This window comes from Clupea harengus, chromosome 13, assembly GCF_900700415.2.
Source record: "Clupea harengus chromosome 13, Ch_v2.0.2, whole genome shotgun sequence".
Taxonomy (NCBI): domain Eukaryota; kingdom Metazoa; phylum Chordata; class Actinopteri; order Clupeiformes; family Clupeidae; genus Clupea; species Clupea harengus.
Window position 1 is genome coordinate 24012471 of NC_045164.1, and position 18496 is coordinate 24030966.

Sequence of the window (18496 nt, forward strand, 5' to 3'; positions counted from 1 at the left end):
GTCACTCAAGAACCCTCACAGCTCACAGTCTAGAATAACAACCGGCAATTCATTCTCCAGTTGGGCTCGGGCCCTGGTGGTGAGCTGACAGCGTTCTGAAGGAATGACTGTTTTGTTTTTTTGGATGGATAGTGTTAAATATACCAGTGTGCGTGTGTGTGTGTGTGTGTGTGTGTGTGTGTGTGTGTGTGTGTAGCCTACAGAAATAGAAATGTAGGCCAGGGGCCAGGGTAATTGGGGAGTGGGTGGTGTTTTTGGTGTGGTGTGGAGTGTTGTGTTGCGAATGGGATTGGGTGGGGTGTCGTGTAGCATTGATCCGGATTGGTGGTCTTCCCTTGGCTGTTGCTCAGGTTTCCATGCTGTGATGTCCAGTCTTCTAAATACCTACAGGCAAAGAAGAGAATGAAACACTCTCTTTCTCTCTCTCTCTCTCTCTCTCTCTCTCTCTCTGTCCTCATATTTGTGAGTCAAGCTGTGAATGGAATCAGACTGATGAGGAAGTAGCGACTTCAAAGGGTACTCCCACAGACTGGCTTCAGAGAGTTCACACACAGCATCACTTTAACAAAAGTAGTCCAGTGTGTGTGTGTGTGTGTGTGTGTGTGTGTGTGTGATTATGTGTGGTGTCTGTGTATGTGTGTTCCCCCGCAAGAGTGGGTGATTTTTAAAATCAGGATCTATGAACACCGACGAACACAGCCCTCTTTGTTGTGACAATGTGGTGCTTCAGTAATGAGTCCTGCTCCCATAGCCTCCTCATAGCTGCTAGGACGCGGTGGCTGTGGCACATTTTCATGCTCCGCTCTGCCCATGGCTGTGGTCATTGGAGTTGTCAGTCAGGGGGAGGCCAGATAGGGAGGAGGAGTGGCCCACATCCTGTTCCTCCCAGGCCTCTTGATGACCCCCCACCACCACCACCACCACCTCTTGCTCTCTGAAAAGCTCGTGCTCGTGTTTTTGTCTCTCTTTTCCCCCCTTTTCTCTTTCTTTCTCAGTCACACACAAACACACAGCTTGTCTCTGTCTCATTTTTTGGAGCTTTGACTTCATCTATGAGTTTCTCTTTGTGGAACGTATTTCAATCTCTCCATCTATCTTTTTTTCCTAGTCCTTCTCTCTCTCTGTCTCTCTCTCTCTCTCTATTGTTTTGTCCCTCTCACACGCTCAGAAATGCATACACACGCCACACATTCCACCGCTCAGGAAAAAGCAGGCACACACCCTCATCCAGCAGTGGTGTGGCGTGTGGGAGACGTGACAGTTAAATCTGGGCCAACTGCAGTGATTTATCATTAAAATGAAAACGGCCCCAAATGGCTACCTATGTGCCCTGGTTTTCTGAAGCTGGTTAACCAGACGACTGACGGCCTGAAGACTCCCCCCCCGCTGTTTCTTGTGGCAAGGTAGCTATTTTGAGTTAGCTTTTTCGCTCTCATTCTCACGTTCTTTTTATAATCCCTCTCGTTGAAGTAATTTACGAACGGCCCCAACCATGCCCCATTTCCCACACTGAGACGCTGACTTAAATCAGCACGTTGTGCTCAGAACTAATATTATTCATTCAGGCCGTAAGCCATGTAGGTTCACCTAGCATTCATCTAACCTTCACTAAAAAGGACATTCATCAGAGCTTGTATGTGTGGGTGCGTGTGTGTGTGTTTTTCCATGTGTATCAGTGTGTGCCTGTCCTGTACGTGTGTGTTTGTGTGTTTTTCTGTGCCCATGTTTGTGTGTGTGAGTGTATAAGTGTGTGCCTGTCCTGTACATGTGTGTGTGTGTTTGTGTTTTTCCGTGTGCATGTTTGTGTGTGTGTGTGTGTGTGTGTGTGTGTGTGTGCCTGTCCTGTCCTGTCCTTTATGTGTGTGTGTGTTTTTCCGTGTGCATGTTTGTGTGTGTGAGTGTATAAGTATGTGCCTGTCCCTGTGTGTGTGTGTGTGTGTGTGTGTGTGTGTGTGTGTGTGTGTGTGTGTGTGTGTGTGTGTGTGTGTGTGTGTGTGTGTGTGTGTGTGTGCCCTGCTTCAGTAGCCTGTAATACTCTCACCAAGGGGGGTTGGTGTCGTGTTATTGACCGTGGTGGCCCCAGATCGCCCCCTCCCTGTGGGGGGTGGGGTGGCTTCATGAGAGAGGGCTGTGCCCCCCATGGCCTGGATCTGGTTTTGGGGGGCGTGGGTGCGGTGAAGCTGCGGGTGTCTAATGAGAGGGCAAGAGCGAGTGAGCGAGCGAGCGGAGGCTGTAAGATGACTTCATTAGGCCTCACACCTGCAGCGTTCGCCCTTGTGTACTGTAGTGAACTGTAGTGGCACTAACCCAACACCCCTGCAGCGTTCCCTCTTGTGTACTCTAGTGTACTGTAGTGGCATTAACCAAACACCCCTCTGTGCTCTCTGGCACTGCTTGGCACCAAACATAACGCCGCCAGTGAATGGCTTATATTTGTCCCTACTCTGTGTGTGTGTGTGTGTGTGTGTGTGTGTGTGTGTGTGTGTGTGTGTGTGTGTGTGTGTGTGTGTGTGTGTGTGTGTGTGTGTGTGTGTGTGTGTGTGTGTGTGTAAGAGTGTGTGTATGTGTGTGAGAGTGAATGTGAGAGAGAGAGAGAGAGAGAGAGAGAGAGAGAGAGCATGAGACTCAGGTTACATTAAGTCTCAGACACTTTCTTGCAGAGCATGGGCCCTAATTTCACTGACTGGCAACGAGCAAAGTGCATCACGCCTGAACTAAAGCTATTGTATGGCGTGTGGGAGCATCAGGCTGACCCCCGTCCATGTTTGCACTCATGGCTCTTGCTCATGGTAATAAATGAGCAAATTAGCTTGAGTTCCTGCGCGTCAGAGTTGGCTCATTTCTCAGTGCTTTACTCGTTGCCAGTTGCCCGTCAATGAAATGTCTTAATCAGCTGTCCGGAAATGAAAGCCATGGCTTTGGAGTTGGGCCTGCTCCCAATCTGCTAGTGCAGCTTCGGATGAGTATATATATCTGCACAGAAGGGCATGTAAAACGCTCTCTTTGTGTTTGTGCAGATTAGTGTGAAAGTATTCATGCCTATATGTGGCTGTTTACCCAGTACTTTCCTGTTCAGACAAGCAGACAGTTCACGTTGTGTGCAGCCCCCTGGATTTGTGTGAAAAGTGAAAGATAAATGGAGGTTGATGGTAAAATGAATGTGAAATATCCCCCAAAAAATGGCCAAGGCCAGACTTGAGTCTCTGATTCACATGATACGATAACTGTCTTCACTGCATGGCTGTGTAAGCAAAGAGGACTGTAGTTCATCCACAAGGAGAAGCTTTCTGGGCTGTATGTTTCTGGAAGTATGGGGAGAAATGGCTGATTCCTCGTCGGGGTCTCTTTCCTCCGATATAGCTGGTGTGTTTTACATGTCGTAGTGTAACCTGAGCCTTCCCCAGGGTATACACTCACACAGGCAGTAGCTTTCCTGACTCCCGTCCACACACAAACCTACACTTGGGTTGCTACACGAAGCAAACTGCATTGAATGTCCCTGCGTTTGTTTGTCCGTCAAAGAGAAAGGGTGGGTTTTCGTTGTCTTTGTTCGTTAACCTGTAATTCGTATGCAGGCTTTGGTAGCCTTGGTCAGAATGGACAACTCCTTTTGAAACAAATACCCAGTACCTTGACTGGTCTTGTGTGGGTATGCAGTGTACCATCATTACATCTCTGTTCTTCACATTGTTACAGGATGCCGTCTGGTCTGTAAGATCACGGAGGTAATTCCAAAGGAGTGACACAGAGAAATTGTTCACTTTGAAATGAAGTGATACGCGCTCTGTGTGGGTTTGGAGGAAACTAGTCAAATTAGCTTTAATGTGTAACAGAAGCAGCCATTTATGTTCCCGATACATCTTGCTCTACCGGTTTCCTCACACAATTTCATTTTATGAGCTAGAATCCCACATTAAGGAGGGGGAGAACGGTCAACAAGGTCCACTCTGTGGAATCATGGGTAATTTTCCTGCCCTCTCTACACTTGCTAACCGTTTCATCAGAATCTCTTCCTCTGACGTAACCAACCGCACTTTAGGTAAACATCAACCATCTTGGCTGACCAGCATGAGCTAATAAACCTCCCTCAGAAACACTGATATCTGTGTGCAAGAATCATGTGTAGTCCTGTATAGAAAGCATTCACTGCAAGACCGTGCCTGTTAAATGTCTTGAGGGCATCTTTGGTATAGCTGTCTCCGTCTGAGAGTTCACGCTGGAAAGTGAATGATTTCTTTGATTAGGTGTTGGAGCGTTGCTCACGCTCATGCGTGTGTTGTGTTAAATGTCGTGGCCGCTTGTGCCAGCTCTGAGGAATATTTTCCCTCAAAGATTCACGAAGGCAAAGTCTTGCGTCTAGTTTTTGAAGCAGCTCAGAGTCTCTCCCCCCCCCTCTCTCTCTCCCCCTCTGTGTGGGCAGTTAGCACATTAATGACAACCAGAAAGCTCAGAGAGCTCCGCTCCAGCCAACATTTTTACTCGCTGATGTATTTTCTTTCGAGGAAAGAGCGGCTTAGACCGCACCAATACTTACTGACAGATGACGGGAGAGCATATAAGCTCATGTGTGAACATAACGGACATGTTCTCGAACACATACACATAGACTAGCTAACACTCACACACACACTCAATTAACTGTCTTGGTCTTTTCCTGTCTTTGTCTCTCGCACATGACACACACACACACACACACACAAACAGACAAACACAAAACACATGCACACCGTGAAGCAGATCAGTAAAGCCAGGGTGGGGGCATGTGCCGTTGCCTGAAGTAATTCATTCTTAGTGTGTTTGCGTGTGTTTGTGGTATTTTATGTGCAAACTCATCGAACTGCATGTGACTGTCGGGCCTGGGTCCTCCCTCCCTCCCTGTACCACATTATGACCCATGTGTCTATTTAGCCCCTTTCACATACCACATCCATAACAATGGCTGATGAGAACAATCTGACATAGATAACGAACTTCCACTCCCACTTAGTCGTCAGTCCCAGCAAAGGCCCAGGTGCCACATGAAACAGCATGCTACGGATTACTGAGCGAGACGTGAGGCCGTCAGCACTGTCAGCAAACACTTCCAGTTCGGTGACTAAAACGGAGCATTAATTCATTGCACAGTCTGTCATAGTTACGGTCTTGTCCAATAACCTTGCTACCCTAGCTCACCATAGCGTAGGGAGCTATCTTAACAGTGGGCAGTTGGTAGAATGTGTTACTATGAACTAATTAGCTGTCAAGTTCAACATATGTATTTGGTAGCCAAGCAGCTAAGCTGCTATCTTTTCCTATTACATTATTATGTATATATAATGTTATATTGAGGAGACTGTCACATCATCTATATAACTAGGTATCATGTAATGCAAATGGAACTCTGAGGTGAGGGAACTCCTCTCTGCCTCGCCAGCAAGGACCATTTCTTCACGAGTTCCCAGTAGACATATTCAGTCATATTAGACGCGCAGATATCTAGTTTGTGTGTGTGTGTGTGTCTGTATGTGTATTTGTGTGTGTCCTGTTTAGCCGTCTGTTTGTGTTTTGTCCTTTTTTCCTGTCCTCCTTTCAGAAAGGGAACATTGTGGCCTTTAAAACCATGTGAAATGTCTCGCACTCTGTCTCGCCAACCAAGGATACGTGGCACAAGCCTTGATCTTCACTAAGTGTGCTTCCTGCCTGGGACTGCCAGCACTCGCTAATGCAGTCGCCCAGTCTCCCGGTAGTGCCACTGCACCTGTGTAAAGCCTGGGGCAGTGTGTGTGTGTGTGTGTGTGTGTGTGTGTGTGTGTGTGTGTGTGTGTGTGTGTGTGTGTGTGTGTGTGTGTGTGTGTGTGTGTGTGTAGGAGGAGGAGAAGGAGACAGAGGCACTTTGTCCTGTGGAGCTCAGATGTGTCTTTGTGTGGGTGCAGGCAGTGCAGCTGAGTCTTTCAGGTCCTCATTTACCCCCCCCCCCCCAATCCCCAACTTCCTTGTGCTGGCGCTGTGTTGGACTTGGGCTTCCCAAAACACAGCAACACCCAATCAGCCTGAACAAACTCCAGATATGTTGTGGCACAGAGGATGTGTCTTTGCTTAGATGGAAACAGGACATGGTGGAGGGGGGGGGGGCGTGGCAGGGGGGAGTGACAAGTGACTTGTTTTTTTGCTCTTAATTCCAAGTAAATCTTGCTTTGGTTCTTGCTGAACCTTTTGAGGATTGTTCCCTAGAGAGCGAGTTGTTTTCCTCTGTCCTTCTAGAATTCCATACTAACGTTCTAGAGTTCATTGTTGGCTGTGGGAAAATGTGAAAATCTTTCCACATGTTTCACTGTGACATCCTAATACTGAGCCGATGTTCTAAGCACATATTTGTGACCGTACACCTGAAAGGGTTAAAGAGCTTTGGTGTTTTAGTCTGTGTTTACGCATGGAGAAAAATGGTCTTTTGTGTTTATTTTTTTTCATCCAAACTCTGGTGCTTGTTTATGAATCTGACTGCCAGTCACTGTGCTGTATAGTGGCCAGTTAATGACTTTCCCTGAGTTGGCCCGGTGGCTTTCTCCTGTTTACCCCAGATACCCCCCTCCCCTCACCCAGTGTGTGTGGGGGTGTGGTAGAGGTGGTAGTGTGATGGGTCAGGGGGTGATGTTTTTAGTGCCTAGTTTAGGTTTTAACTAGTACTCCACTTGACCCAAAATAAATCAAAGCACTCGGCAGCCGTGGGACTTGACCTGGCCAGGTGATGGATATCCATGGTAACACACACACACACACACACACACACATACACACACACACATCCACACACAACAAGGAGAGGGAGGGAAAGAGATGTGGAGTTCATTTGTGGACAGTGCTTTCCAGGAAATGCCTCTACCTAAGCCAGAGTTGCTGTGTGTGTGTTTCAATCCATCTCTTTTCTCTCTCTCTCTCTCTCTCTCTCTCTCTCTTTCTCTCTCTCTCTCTCTCTCTCTTTCTCTCTCCTGCTCTCACTCCATCTCTATTGTCCTCCCTCTCTCCACAACCAGTGCCTTATAAAAGCAGCGCACTGGGGAAATGGACTCCTCTTGTTTTTGCTGATAAATCCTAAATCACGATCAAGAAAGAATTTTGGAGCTCTGAGGGCTGGCTTGAGGCGATGCGTTGCTGCTCACATCAGAGCCACATGGGGTCCTCCACACAGATGTTCAACCCCTCAATCCCCTCACTCCACACACACACACACACTCTCTCACACACACACACACACACACACACACACACACACACACACACTCACACACACACACTCACACTCACACAGACACACACACACACACTCACACACACACTCACACTCACACTCAGACTCACACACACTCACACTCACACACACACACACACACACACAGGGAGGCTTTAGCTTCACATTGAAAACACCACGCCATGTGCAGGCACAGCTCAGGAACACCCCCCTTGAGGCGAGACAGCACGCGCGTCCACTATATACACACGGCTGTTGCCTATGACATACACTGGCTGTGTGTGTACTCTACGTGAGCCGTGGAGGCGACCTTTGAAGGGTTCGGAGAGTTTCTAGGCTTTGTTTTGCCTTTCCCAGACAGCTGTGCCAGATCAAAGCAGAGCTGGGGTTTGGGGTGTGGAGCATCTGGGAGTGGTTCAGACCTGGCTGGTTCGGGAAAAGGAGCAGATGCTTTGTGTGTGTGTGTGTGCGTGTGTGTGTGTGCGTGTGCGGGTGTGTGTGTTTAGATTTCAGAGAAAACTATTTGTCATGAACAAAAACAAGTGAATAAGCAAGGGCTGGGAAATTGACTGTGTACTGCATAGTCTAGGAATGGGGCAGCGGTGTGTGTGTGTGTGTGTGTGTGTGTGTGTGTGTGTGTGTGTGTGGGGGGGGGGGGTTGTTTAGGGGTGTGTCAGTTCTCCACACACTCACTAAATCACACACTCATCCTTTTGTCAACCCTTTACACAACAACAACAATGATGGGGAAACTACACTGATCCAAGCAAACAAACTTGTCACGGCCTAATATTTACTGCTGCTGATTGCAGATTAACTTATCAGAGTTTCTCAGGAAGGTTCTTAATGGCCTAATGCTTAATCTACACTTGGCAATCTGTCCTCATTCGCATCCTTAGTCACTGACCTGAGCTGAACTTGCAGCGGGCAGGCAGGCAGGCCACCTACAAAACTGGAAATTACGTATTAAATGATGTGTGTGTGTGTGTGTGCATGCGCGCGCGCGCGCGTGTGTGTGTGCGTGTGCGTGTGCGCGCGTGTGTGAGTGTGTGTGTATGTGTGTGCGCGCGTGTGTGTGTGTGTGTGTGTGTGTGTGCGCGTATGTGTGTGCGTGTGTGTGTGTGTGTGTGCGTGTGTGTGTGTGTGTGTGTGTGAGTGAGTGTGTGTGTGAGTGTGAGTGTGTGCGTGCACAACACATTGTCATCCTTATGGTAAGTGCTGGTGGAGATGTTGCTGTGTCACTGCTGGTGATCTACAAAACTGGAAATTACGTATTAAATGATGTGTGTGTGTGTGTGTGCATGCGCGCGCGCGCGCGTGTGTGTGTGCATGCACGCGCGCGTGTGTATGTGTGTGCGCGCGTGTGTGAGTGTGTGTGTATGTATGTGTGAGTGTGTGAGTGTGTGTGTGTGTGAGTGTGTGTGTGAGTGTGAGTGTGAGTGTGTGCGTGCACAACACATTGTCATCCTTATGGTAAGTGCTGGTGGAGATGTTGCTGTGTCACTGCTGGTGATGAACTGAGCCTTTTGGAGTTGAAAATCAACTCTGAACTAATGAACATGCATGTCCCTAGGTTTAGACAGATGGCAGAACTGCCTTGATGTACTGGTTCATAGATAACTGAGCCTTGGACCAACACATGCTCAGGCTTTTTGCCAATTCTCAAACGCCTTCCACTCCATTTGCCATAGCCTCTGTCTCGTCATGTTAGAAATACAACACTAAGGGGGCCAAGCGGAATCAGTTGGACCAGCAGGAACTGGTGGTTGTGGAGAAAGTATTTGACGATTCTTGGTTACTGGAACTAGAGGGCGTTTCATGTGAAGGCAGATTCGAGACTTTAAAGCACCTCAGAACCTTTTTGTTTTATTTTGAAGGAAATGAGACCGCGTAAAAGTAATGAGGGTTTTTTTCTTTAATGAAGTGGTTGGTAAAGTTGCTCACTGAATATATTTAGGCCAACAGCTAATTCACTTGGAGGTTGATCAACAAGACAAACAGACAGGAAAGGAGAGAAAGAGAGTGAGAAAAAGAGAGAAAGGGAGAGAAAGAGAGAGATAAAGGGAGATAGAGAAAGAGAGGGAGAAAGGGAGAGACATCCAAAAGCTCTTGTTTGAGTTGCTGGGCTCTGATTCCTGGTCCAGTCTTGGTGGAACGGGGGTTGGAATTTCCTCTGCCTGGCCCTGTCTGACTCTGCCGTGTGTGTGTGTGTGTGTGATTCACAGCGCCCCAGCAGACGCAGACGCAGACGCAGACGCAGACGGCCAAGGACCGCAGCATGTCTGCCAGCACGCTGCCCTGCCAGCCCTGTCAGATGGACCGGAGTGGCAGCTTCTTCAAGGTAAGAGAGGAGGGACAGGGAATCTTCTGTACGTGTGTGTGTGTGTGTGTGTGTGTGTGTGTGTCTGTGTCTGTTTGTCTGTCTGTTTATCTCTCTGTATGTCTAGTCGCCAGTTCAGAGTTCAGTCAGCCATCTACCTATAGAATGGGTTCTTCTTTCAGTGTCTTTTCTTCTCTGTCCTCTGCCTCTGTGTCTCCTCTTATCTCTGTTCTTCTCTGGGTTACAGTTTGACTCTGACATACTGTGCCTTTCCTCTCTGTTGTCTTCTATGTCCAGTACAGTACCTGCACAATCTTTATCTCGGCCTGTGTGTGTCTACCATCTTATGTCACAATCCACACGTCATTTACCTCACCCAACCCCCCCTCCTCACCCCTCCACCCCCACCAGAAGGGCAGCGTTATCCCATCATCCACCTTATCAAATTTATGAGGACTCGCTCCTTTTCAGCGGACTCAGCTAACCCATAAATCCGCCGCTGAATACCCTCCGCCCCCGCAGAAAGAGGTCTTTCCCCGATAAGAGTGCAGCCTTTCAGCCATGAAGTCATGGAGCTCCCTATCAGCGGCTGCGGTGTGTGTGTGTGTGTGTGTGTGTGTGTGTGTGTGTGTGTGTCTGTGTCTGTGTGTGTGTGTGTCTGTGTGTGTGTGTGCACTGTGTGTGTGTGTGTGTGTGTGCACTGTGTGTGTGTGTGTGTGTGTGTGTGTGTGTGTGTGCAGGCCCAAAGGAGGATCTGTTCCCACTGTTGGCCCTTTGTCTGGGCCGGGCCTCACGGCAGCGAGGAGGTGCTCTTCCAGGGCCCGCGGGGCACTTCAAAGCCTGCGCCACGGGCTCATGTTCCCCCTCTCCCCTCAGGCATAAATCAAGCGTGTGTGTGTGAGACAGGGGGAGTGTGAGACTGTGTGTGTGTGTCTGTGTTAATGCTTGTGAATGTGAGTGTCTGTGTTGTGTTTGTGTGTGTGTGTGTGTGGGGGGGGGGGGATTATGCTTCTTCTGGTGTGATCTATCTGTTTTAGACTATGTGTTTGCAAGTATGTGTCTGTGTGTATGTACCCTGTATGCGAGTTTGAGACAATGTGTGTTTGTGTGTGTGTGTGTGTGTGTGTGTGTGTGAGATGCAATTGCAGAATGCTCCAAGGCCACACCTCAGTAGCAGATTTCTGGCATAGTGATGTGATGTTGAGGCAGATTCGAAGAAGGGCTGAACGCAAATGGAAAAAGATTAGATGCAGCTGTCTTATGATATCATGCGTGACTGCAGAATCAGAATCTGATCCAGAACCAAGATGCTCTCAAAAAAAGCCAGCCATTCTGCTACCTCGCAGGAACTCTGTGACCGAACCACCATAGGCCTAGGGTCTCTGTCAATACTCATGTGACTGAGAACAGTATCCTTGACATGTACCAATCTGGATTGCACTGCACTCTCTGCACTCCTGAAAGTTACAAATGATCTGCCGCTCACTGCTGCCTCAAAGGGCTGTTTAGTTGTAGTCCTCTTATCTGGACTGCTGCCCGCGATCCAGTGGACCACAGTGTGTTACGTGAGTGCTTGGAGCATTGTGTTGGGTAAGGGGGAAAAGCACTTGAGTGGTTTGCCTCTTTATTATCTGATCTGACCTTTTGTGGTCGATACTGATGGCATCTTCTCAAATGTTGCCCCCACCTCGTGTTTGATACTAGGTCCCCTTCTGTTCTCACTCTTTGTATTGCCCCAGGAAGCATGGGATTTCTTATTATTGCTATGCGGATGATACCCAGATTCATGTCCCTCTTAAGTCTGGTCATAATAGTTTACAGCCTCTTTTTGACTGCCTAGATGATATTAAGTTCTGGATGGGTAATAGTTTCCTGAAGCTTAATGAAAGCAAGACAGAGGGTGTTATCTCTGGATCTCCTACCGCCAGACAGTGCACACATCAGCACACTGCGCCATTGGTCCTCTGGCACCATACCGAAAGCCTGTTGGAAAGAACCTTGGGATGTTTTTTGGACTCGACAGACAAATACGTTCTGTGGTTAGTGCTCCATTTGACCAGCTGAGAACAATAGATACAATTTGGAATTTCCTGTCCCCAAAAGAATGTGAGGAAGAGGTCCAGACTTTTACATCTTCCAGACTGGACCATTCAAATGCATTATTTTCAGGTGTTATCCGGGCATCACATCCAAAATGTGGCAGCTAGACATTTCACCAGGACCAAGCGGTTTGGTCCCGTCACACCTGTTTAAACTACGCCACATCGACTCCCAGTGGAGTTTGGATTTAAAGATCTTATTGGTTGTTTGTAAGGCTGCATACAGCCAGTATTTCAGATTCCCAGAGCCCTTATGCTTGTTCAAGGGCCCTAAGATCCTCTTTTGAACTTTTAAGTGCTTTGTCTCATTGTAAATCTAAGGGTGATCTTTTACTGTTGTTGGTCTTTTACTGTGTTTTACTCTGTTGGTGCTTTTATTGGTTTAGTTATCCATGATCCAGTCATCCAATATCCATTTTATTACTTTTAGGTTTTGCTTGCTTATCCGTTTTGTTTTTATTCCTTTTACCCACATGCATCACTTCTAACTTTGCTCTTTTATTAGGCTTTTAGTATTTATTTTGTGTCATTTAGTCTTTTATTGTTTCTTTCCACTTTTATTTTAGTCATTTAGTTGTTATTTCCTTTAATTCTTGTTTAATTTTACTATCAATCTATTGACCTCGACTGGAAAGCACTTTGAAATGTGCTTTACAAATGAAGATGACATGACCTGACTTGACAGTGCTGAGCATCATGTCATTATGTCACCTCCCAACCTCTATGACACACCTTACTTCTCAGACCAAACAGCCCCTAAATGGTGAGTGTGTCATCTTCACCGCCATCATGACACGAGTGGCGTGTGCAGTCTCGCCTCAAGCGGTTGGAAAGCTGTCAGGTTGTCATAGGAGTCTTTTGAGCGCCGCCTCACCTCAGGCAGCCAGAGCCCGTGTCTTTATCACGACACTGCCAACCCCCCCTTCATTGTGCTGGGAAGTAGACGAGGCTTTCAGCCGCCGCCGCCCGGTGTCATTATGATGCTAACGCCCCAGTTAGCCTCATGCAGGTTTGTTTTCAGTTAGCCCAGTTGAGCAGAAAGCTACAGTGATGTGCCACAGTGCCCTCTTTCTCTAACTCTGAATGGGCTGAATAGATGGAGCAGCAGCATCTCCCCTGGGTCAGTGTACAGAGGCTAACCCTAGATAAGCACTAGCCCGAGAGACACCGTAGCACTCCTGAGGTAGCACTCCCGGGGTTCCCCCCATAACTCTTGTTGACTGACTGATACTTTTGTACGAATGGAAAGATGAACGTTACGTCACAGTTAGAGTAGCATGTGCTCATCATGACAGACCTGTCACACAGTTTTACTTTACTTTACATTTCTCCCCCCCCTCCCCTACTTTACTTCAGACTTAACGCTTGAACACCTTGTACCCAGTTAGGCTGGTCTTGAGTCTGAAGACATACTTTCCTACTGACCGGCTTTGGATCTCGTCCTTTTATGATGTGCGCGTTCGTTGTGTGTACGTCTGAGGCCCCGCAGCTCATTAAGCTCTTACCCAGATGAGCGCAGCTCTTGGATCCAGCTTCTGACCTTTTACAGAGAGCGACGTCAGTGCCAGACGCCACTCGTCCATTCGCCACTCACCGCTCACAGCCGGCCAGCCAGGACGCCGCAACCCAGCCAAAACGCCGCAACTTTCCCTTATAAAAAGTCCGTCGCAGGCAGGCACCACAAACACCAGGCTTTATTTAGCTAAATGGCAGAAACCGCTCCATGCACGAAGCCCAGCGCCTGGCACAGAGAGGTTTATCGCCGTGGTTACGTAACGAGTGTGGGGAGAGCTTTGTTTTCAGTGCTTTATTAATGTTTGTCGCGCACACTTCCTGCTTGCCTGCCTGGCCGTCTCTAGGCAGCGTGTGTTTCTCACCACGCTGTCTGGTTGTCCCATCACCGGGTAATTGATAGTCTGTTGAGCTCTGCGTGAGGCTCACTGATGTGGCCAGAGAGGATTTTCATTTATTTTTTTGACGTTCCCCTGTTTTGCATCTCTCTCACTCTCTGGGAAAGTGACATTTTATTTAGTCTTCCGCAGACAAAATGTCAGCTTCGCTCTCCGTAATGTTTTCTGTGTCACCACAGGGCAGCGAGAAGTGGTCCCGCTCCTTAATAGCTCACTGTGCGCCGACCGGTCCGTATCACCAGTAGACTTCAGGCTTCTCTTCTTGGCACCCCCTGCTGTGAGCAACGTTGAGGCGATAAGCTCCCAAATGATTTTCTTTAATAAAAGAATGTCTCAAGCACCCCATTCAACATCTCAATGACGCGTGCCTAATAGCTTCAGTGTGAAAGGGGGTTATTTGAAGCCCACACTAATCGGGAGTGACTTCAGCCGTGCGGCCATTAAGTTTAAAGCCTAATGATGAAATTGGCCGGGGTGTCGTGACTATGGCCAGAGTGAGGCTATGAGATTGTGTGTGTTTGTGCATGTGTCTTTGTGCGTGTGTCTTTGTGTGTGTGTGTGTGTCTGTGTGTGTGCTTCTTTGTGTGTGTGTGTGTGTGTGTGTGTGTGTGTGTGTGTGTGTGTGTGTGTGTGTGTGTGTGTGTGTGTGTGTATGTCTATATATATGTGTGTGTGTGTGTGTGTGTGTGTTTTCTCATGGATTAAATGGGCACCACAGCTCCTGGCTGTGAGCGGTGTTGAGTGAGTGAGGCAGGGGCCTGACTTGTAATTGCGGCTTGCTGACGTGCGCTCAGATGGGGTTAGACAAACAAGCCTCAAACGTGAGTGGAAAACGCTGGCTACAAGGAAAACAAAAGAGCCAGAGAAGGGAAGGAGAGAGAGACAGAGAGAGAGAGAGAGAGAGAGAGAGAGACAGATCACATAGTGAGGAAGAGAGAATGTTTTTGATTGTATGGGAGAGGGGGTGAGGGGGGAGGACTGTGGATGTGTGTGTTAGTTTGACATCAGGGCTTAGTGTGTGTGTTAGTTTGACATCAGGGCTTAATGTGTGTGTGGGGTAGTTTGACATCAGGGCTTAGTGTGTGTGTGTGGGGTAGTTGAGGCTTAACAGAGCAGCGTCTACAAATGGTGGTTTGATTCTCAGTAGTGTTCAGAGTTCAGTTTGAGGATTTTGTTCTCCTCGGAAATGACAGAATTCATTAATTCAGAATGAACAATAACAGAGAATGTAAGGTAGAAGCATGAAGGCTTACGTCAAATACCGCCACCTTCTGGCCATCTTCAGAACTCCAACACTAAACCATACCATCATCTTTGCTGCACAAGATAGTTCGAAAGACTATCCGTGCATAAGACAGACTACAATTGATACAGTAGTTCACACTGTACCTTTGCTTCATAACAAAGTGCCCTCACAGCACAGCATTACAGACAACATCCTTCACACAACAGCCTGGGCTTTGTCCCCGAGCTCCAGGGGCTGTGGCCTACTGGAACTACTGGGAGTACTGGTGACAGTCATGATAAATGGGCTGCATTGACAGGAGTTGAGTGGACGTCCCCACTGTCCCCCATTCAGACTACACACACGCAGTTGTGACCGGCTGGGTCTCACCAAACCAGTTTAGTGTGAGATGTGTGAGAAGTGAACCGTCATTGTGTACATTTTCTCCAGCGCCAGGAAACATTGCGCAAACGGTTCCTTTTGCTTTGACCTGATCATTTGTGTGTGTGTGCGTGTGTGCATGTGTTTGAATTTATTTTAGAAGTGTGTGTGAGTCATTCGTCTTCATACGTGTGTCTCTTATTCCACGGAATGGCAAGATCTAACATGGTGATAAGAAAGAGGGGGACTTTTCCCGGAATGAATTGAGCTCATACGTTCATTTCTAATACATACGAGCATATTTCCTCACAAAGGAAACTACGTTCATGTGTGTAAGCTGAAACGAAAATAATGGAAAAGCCTTTGAGATATAACACTGTTTGCTATCGCTATCTAGCTCTATGAACTTTTAACCGCAGTTTGAGTTTATGGAGAGTTTTTTTCTGATGCCACGCACCATGTCACACCAATATGAAGAAGCACACACACACACACACACTCGCTCACTGTGAATCAGCTTTAGATCTTATGTGATCTAAACATTTCCAATTTCCTGAGGTGCACCATGTGCCACTAGTTCTACTAGTTTTCTTTTGACATCTGTAATTAGGTTGTCATCAGGTGTTAATTGTTCCAACTATGTGTCTCTGTATATTGTAGATATATCTGAAGCATTATTATTATTATGTATTATTGTTATTGTTAATAATAATAACATTAATATGAATAATGATATGGCTTGGGTGTAAATGGTAATTATCGGTTTCCATTTCTTTGGTGTGTGTGTGTGGGGGGGGGGGGGGGGGGGGGTCGTGTGCTGTAAAGGAGAAGTCAGAAACACACCGGGATGTGACTAACAGTTTCACAGCTGAGTCGGCACAAACTAGGCTCAATCGACTTCATAGAGAAATGTGAAGAGCAAACATTTACTTCTGCACAAGCACACACACACACACACACACACACAAGTTTCTTTCTCCATTACAGACAGTTAGTTTGTCCACATGGTCACAGGAATAAATGTCAGTGTTGATGTACTTAGTTGGAGGAATGTTTGCTTTACCATTTTTGTTTTTCTTTGTGTGCTTCTTCCATCCCATCTCTATCTCTTTGTGTGTCTGCTTGGTAATAACATCTGTGTCAAAGGTAAGTCCTTTTCTAAATACCCCAAAGTGATCCTGTGGCTCATATACACTCTCTCTCTCTTTCTTTCTCTCTCTCTCTCTCTCTCTCTCTCTCTCTCTCTCTGTCTCTCAGTGTGTTGATGTGTGATCTCTCTCTCTCTCTCTCTCTCTCTCTCTCCCCTCTCTCTCTCTCTCTCTCTCTCTCTCTCTCTCTCTAAGTGTGTTGATGTGTGATCTCTCTCTCTCTCTCTCTGTCTCTCTGTCTCTCTCTCTCTCTCTCTCTCTCTCTCTCTAAGTGTGTTGATGTGTGATCTCTCTCTCCCTCTCTCTCGCTCTCTCTCTCTCTCTCTCTCTCTAAGTGTGTTGATGTGTGATCTCTCTCTCTCTCTCTCCCCTCTCTCTCTCTCTCTCTCTCTCTCAGTGTGTTGATGTGTGATCTCTCTCTCTCCCTCTCATGTCTTTGTCCCAGCTGATTGACACGTTCTCGTCTGAGATCTCGGAGCTGAAGCAGGAGATGGTGCCGCCAGCGGTGCCCGCGGACAGGGAGCCTGAGACGGCGGTCCTGAGAGGGTAAGAGCTCGTCCTGTAAATCCTGTTCCTCCCACACTTCCTTCCCCCCGGCATCTCACACATGCCTACACCCGTCATGGATCTACACTGTGTGAGTGTTGGTAGTGTTGGATATCAGATATACAGACATATTTCACTTACGCATGCTGTATATTTATTACGAGATTCAGAATTCAATATTTGGAGCATGCTATCTGTCTTCCCAAAATGGTGTTTCATGCTTTATAATGTGGATATAGTGGAAAGAGACCAGTGACAACATTTGAGAAGTATGTACACACATATATGTGACATTATGCATGCACTGACTGAATAGGGAGGAATATAGAATGTCATATATGTGTCCTTTTATTTCAATTCAATGTAAATAAATAAATACACACAGCTTGTAAACATAAGTCCCTGTTGTAGTGTGCATATCCTGCCACTAGGTGGAATATATGTCATGCCTGATGTGAGGTGGCGTAACTTACCATCAGATTTTCATCATGACGCTTGCATGATGCTTTATTAACGATAAACACTATAAATAGTGCCTATGATCATGCGTGTTAGGGGGGTTTTTGCCACTTCAGAGGAAGTGGGGGTGAGGTGTGTAAGCTGAAAGGAAACGGAGGAAGAGCCTTTGAGATGTAACACTGTTTGCTATCGCTACCTAGCATCTCTGACCACAGTTTGAGTTTATAGAGGCTTTTCTTCTGATGCCATGCACCATGTCACACCAAAGAAGCACACACACACACGCACACACACACACACACACACACACACACACACACACACACTCGCTCGCTGTGACTCAGATTACTGTGGCGGGGCTGGCACTGGTGTTTTGGCAGTGGTCGTTGTGCTTATTGAAGGAATAAAGAAAATTCCAGAGTAAGAATAAAGTGAGTGCCTGGCACAAGCTGCCATCTCGGTTGCATCATTCACTCGATTTGCCTAACCCTTTTAAGTGGCTGATCCACCTGACCCCAGTCTGACCTTTCTGCTGATCCAAGCTCGTGACTTGAGCTGCATGTAGTGATGTGGTCTGAAAGATCAAATATTTGTGTGGCTGTTAAATAAAGAAAATGACTTTGAAGTGGCTAATGAAGGATCGTCCTTCTGCGTGCTCTGACTGCTGTTCAGTGGCTGTTCACTTTGTGTGCTCTGGTGGAAATGATTCTCTGTGCTTGAATAAAACCTGTGCTCGATGAAAGCCTCGTCCTCAGTGTTTACTCAAAGACCGTCTCTCTGCAGGCTAGAAAACGAGGTGAGCGGACTCTTCCTGCAGGCGGCCGACTGCGCAGGCACGGGCTCGGCGAGGGACTCCGGCTACGACTCGCTGCGCAGGCGCCTCAGCGTGCTGGACCGACTGACGCAGACACACGCCGTCTGGCTGCAGCTGTCGCTGGGAGACGACGAAGCCAGACGCATCCTGCAGCCGCAGCCACCAGGGGTAAGAGATTAGCCATCTGCAGACAGACACATGGACACGTTGAACGTCAACAGCAAAACGATATTCTGTGACATTTAACGTCACAGTCAGCTGTCTTCACTATTATGTATGCAGATCAAACTATTATTGTTTATTGTTTATTACTGTCATTATTTAGCAAGAGCCGTCCGCCCAGAAACATAGGTAACAGCAATAATAGCC

The 18496-nt window shown here is 47.4% G+C and overlaps 1 protein-coding gene across 2 annotated transcripts in view; it reads left to right on the forward strand.

Annotated features, from left to right (window-relative positions):
- rin2a (Ras and Rab interactor 2a) overlaps positions 1–18496 on the forward strand; it is a 41569-nt gene that overhangs the window by 3621 nt on the left and 19452 nt on the right. Inside the window, exons 2-4 of one of the 2 annotated variants that reach the window (XM_012819913.3) lie at positions 9451–9566; positions 16754–16854; positions 18097–18295. In XM_012819913.3, coding sequence (XP_012675367.2) covers positions 9504–9566; positions 16754–16854; positions 18097–18295 — 363 coding nt within the window. In that variant the 5' untranslated portion in view covers positions 9451–9503. Of the gene's footprint in view, positions 1–9450; positions 9567–16185; positions 16307–16753; positions 16855–18096; positions 18296–18496 lie in introns of those variants that run through there. The other variant, XM_031579373.1, reaches the window with a different exon arrangement.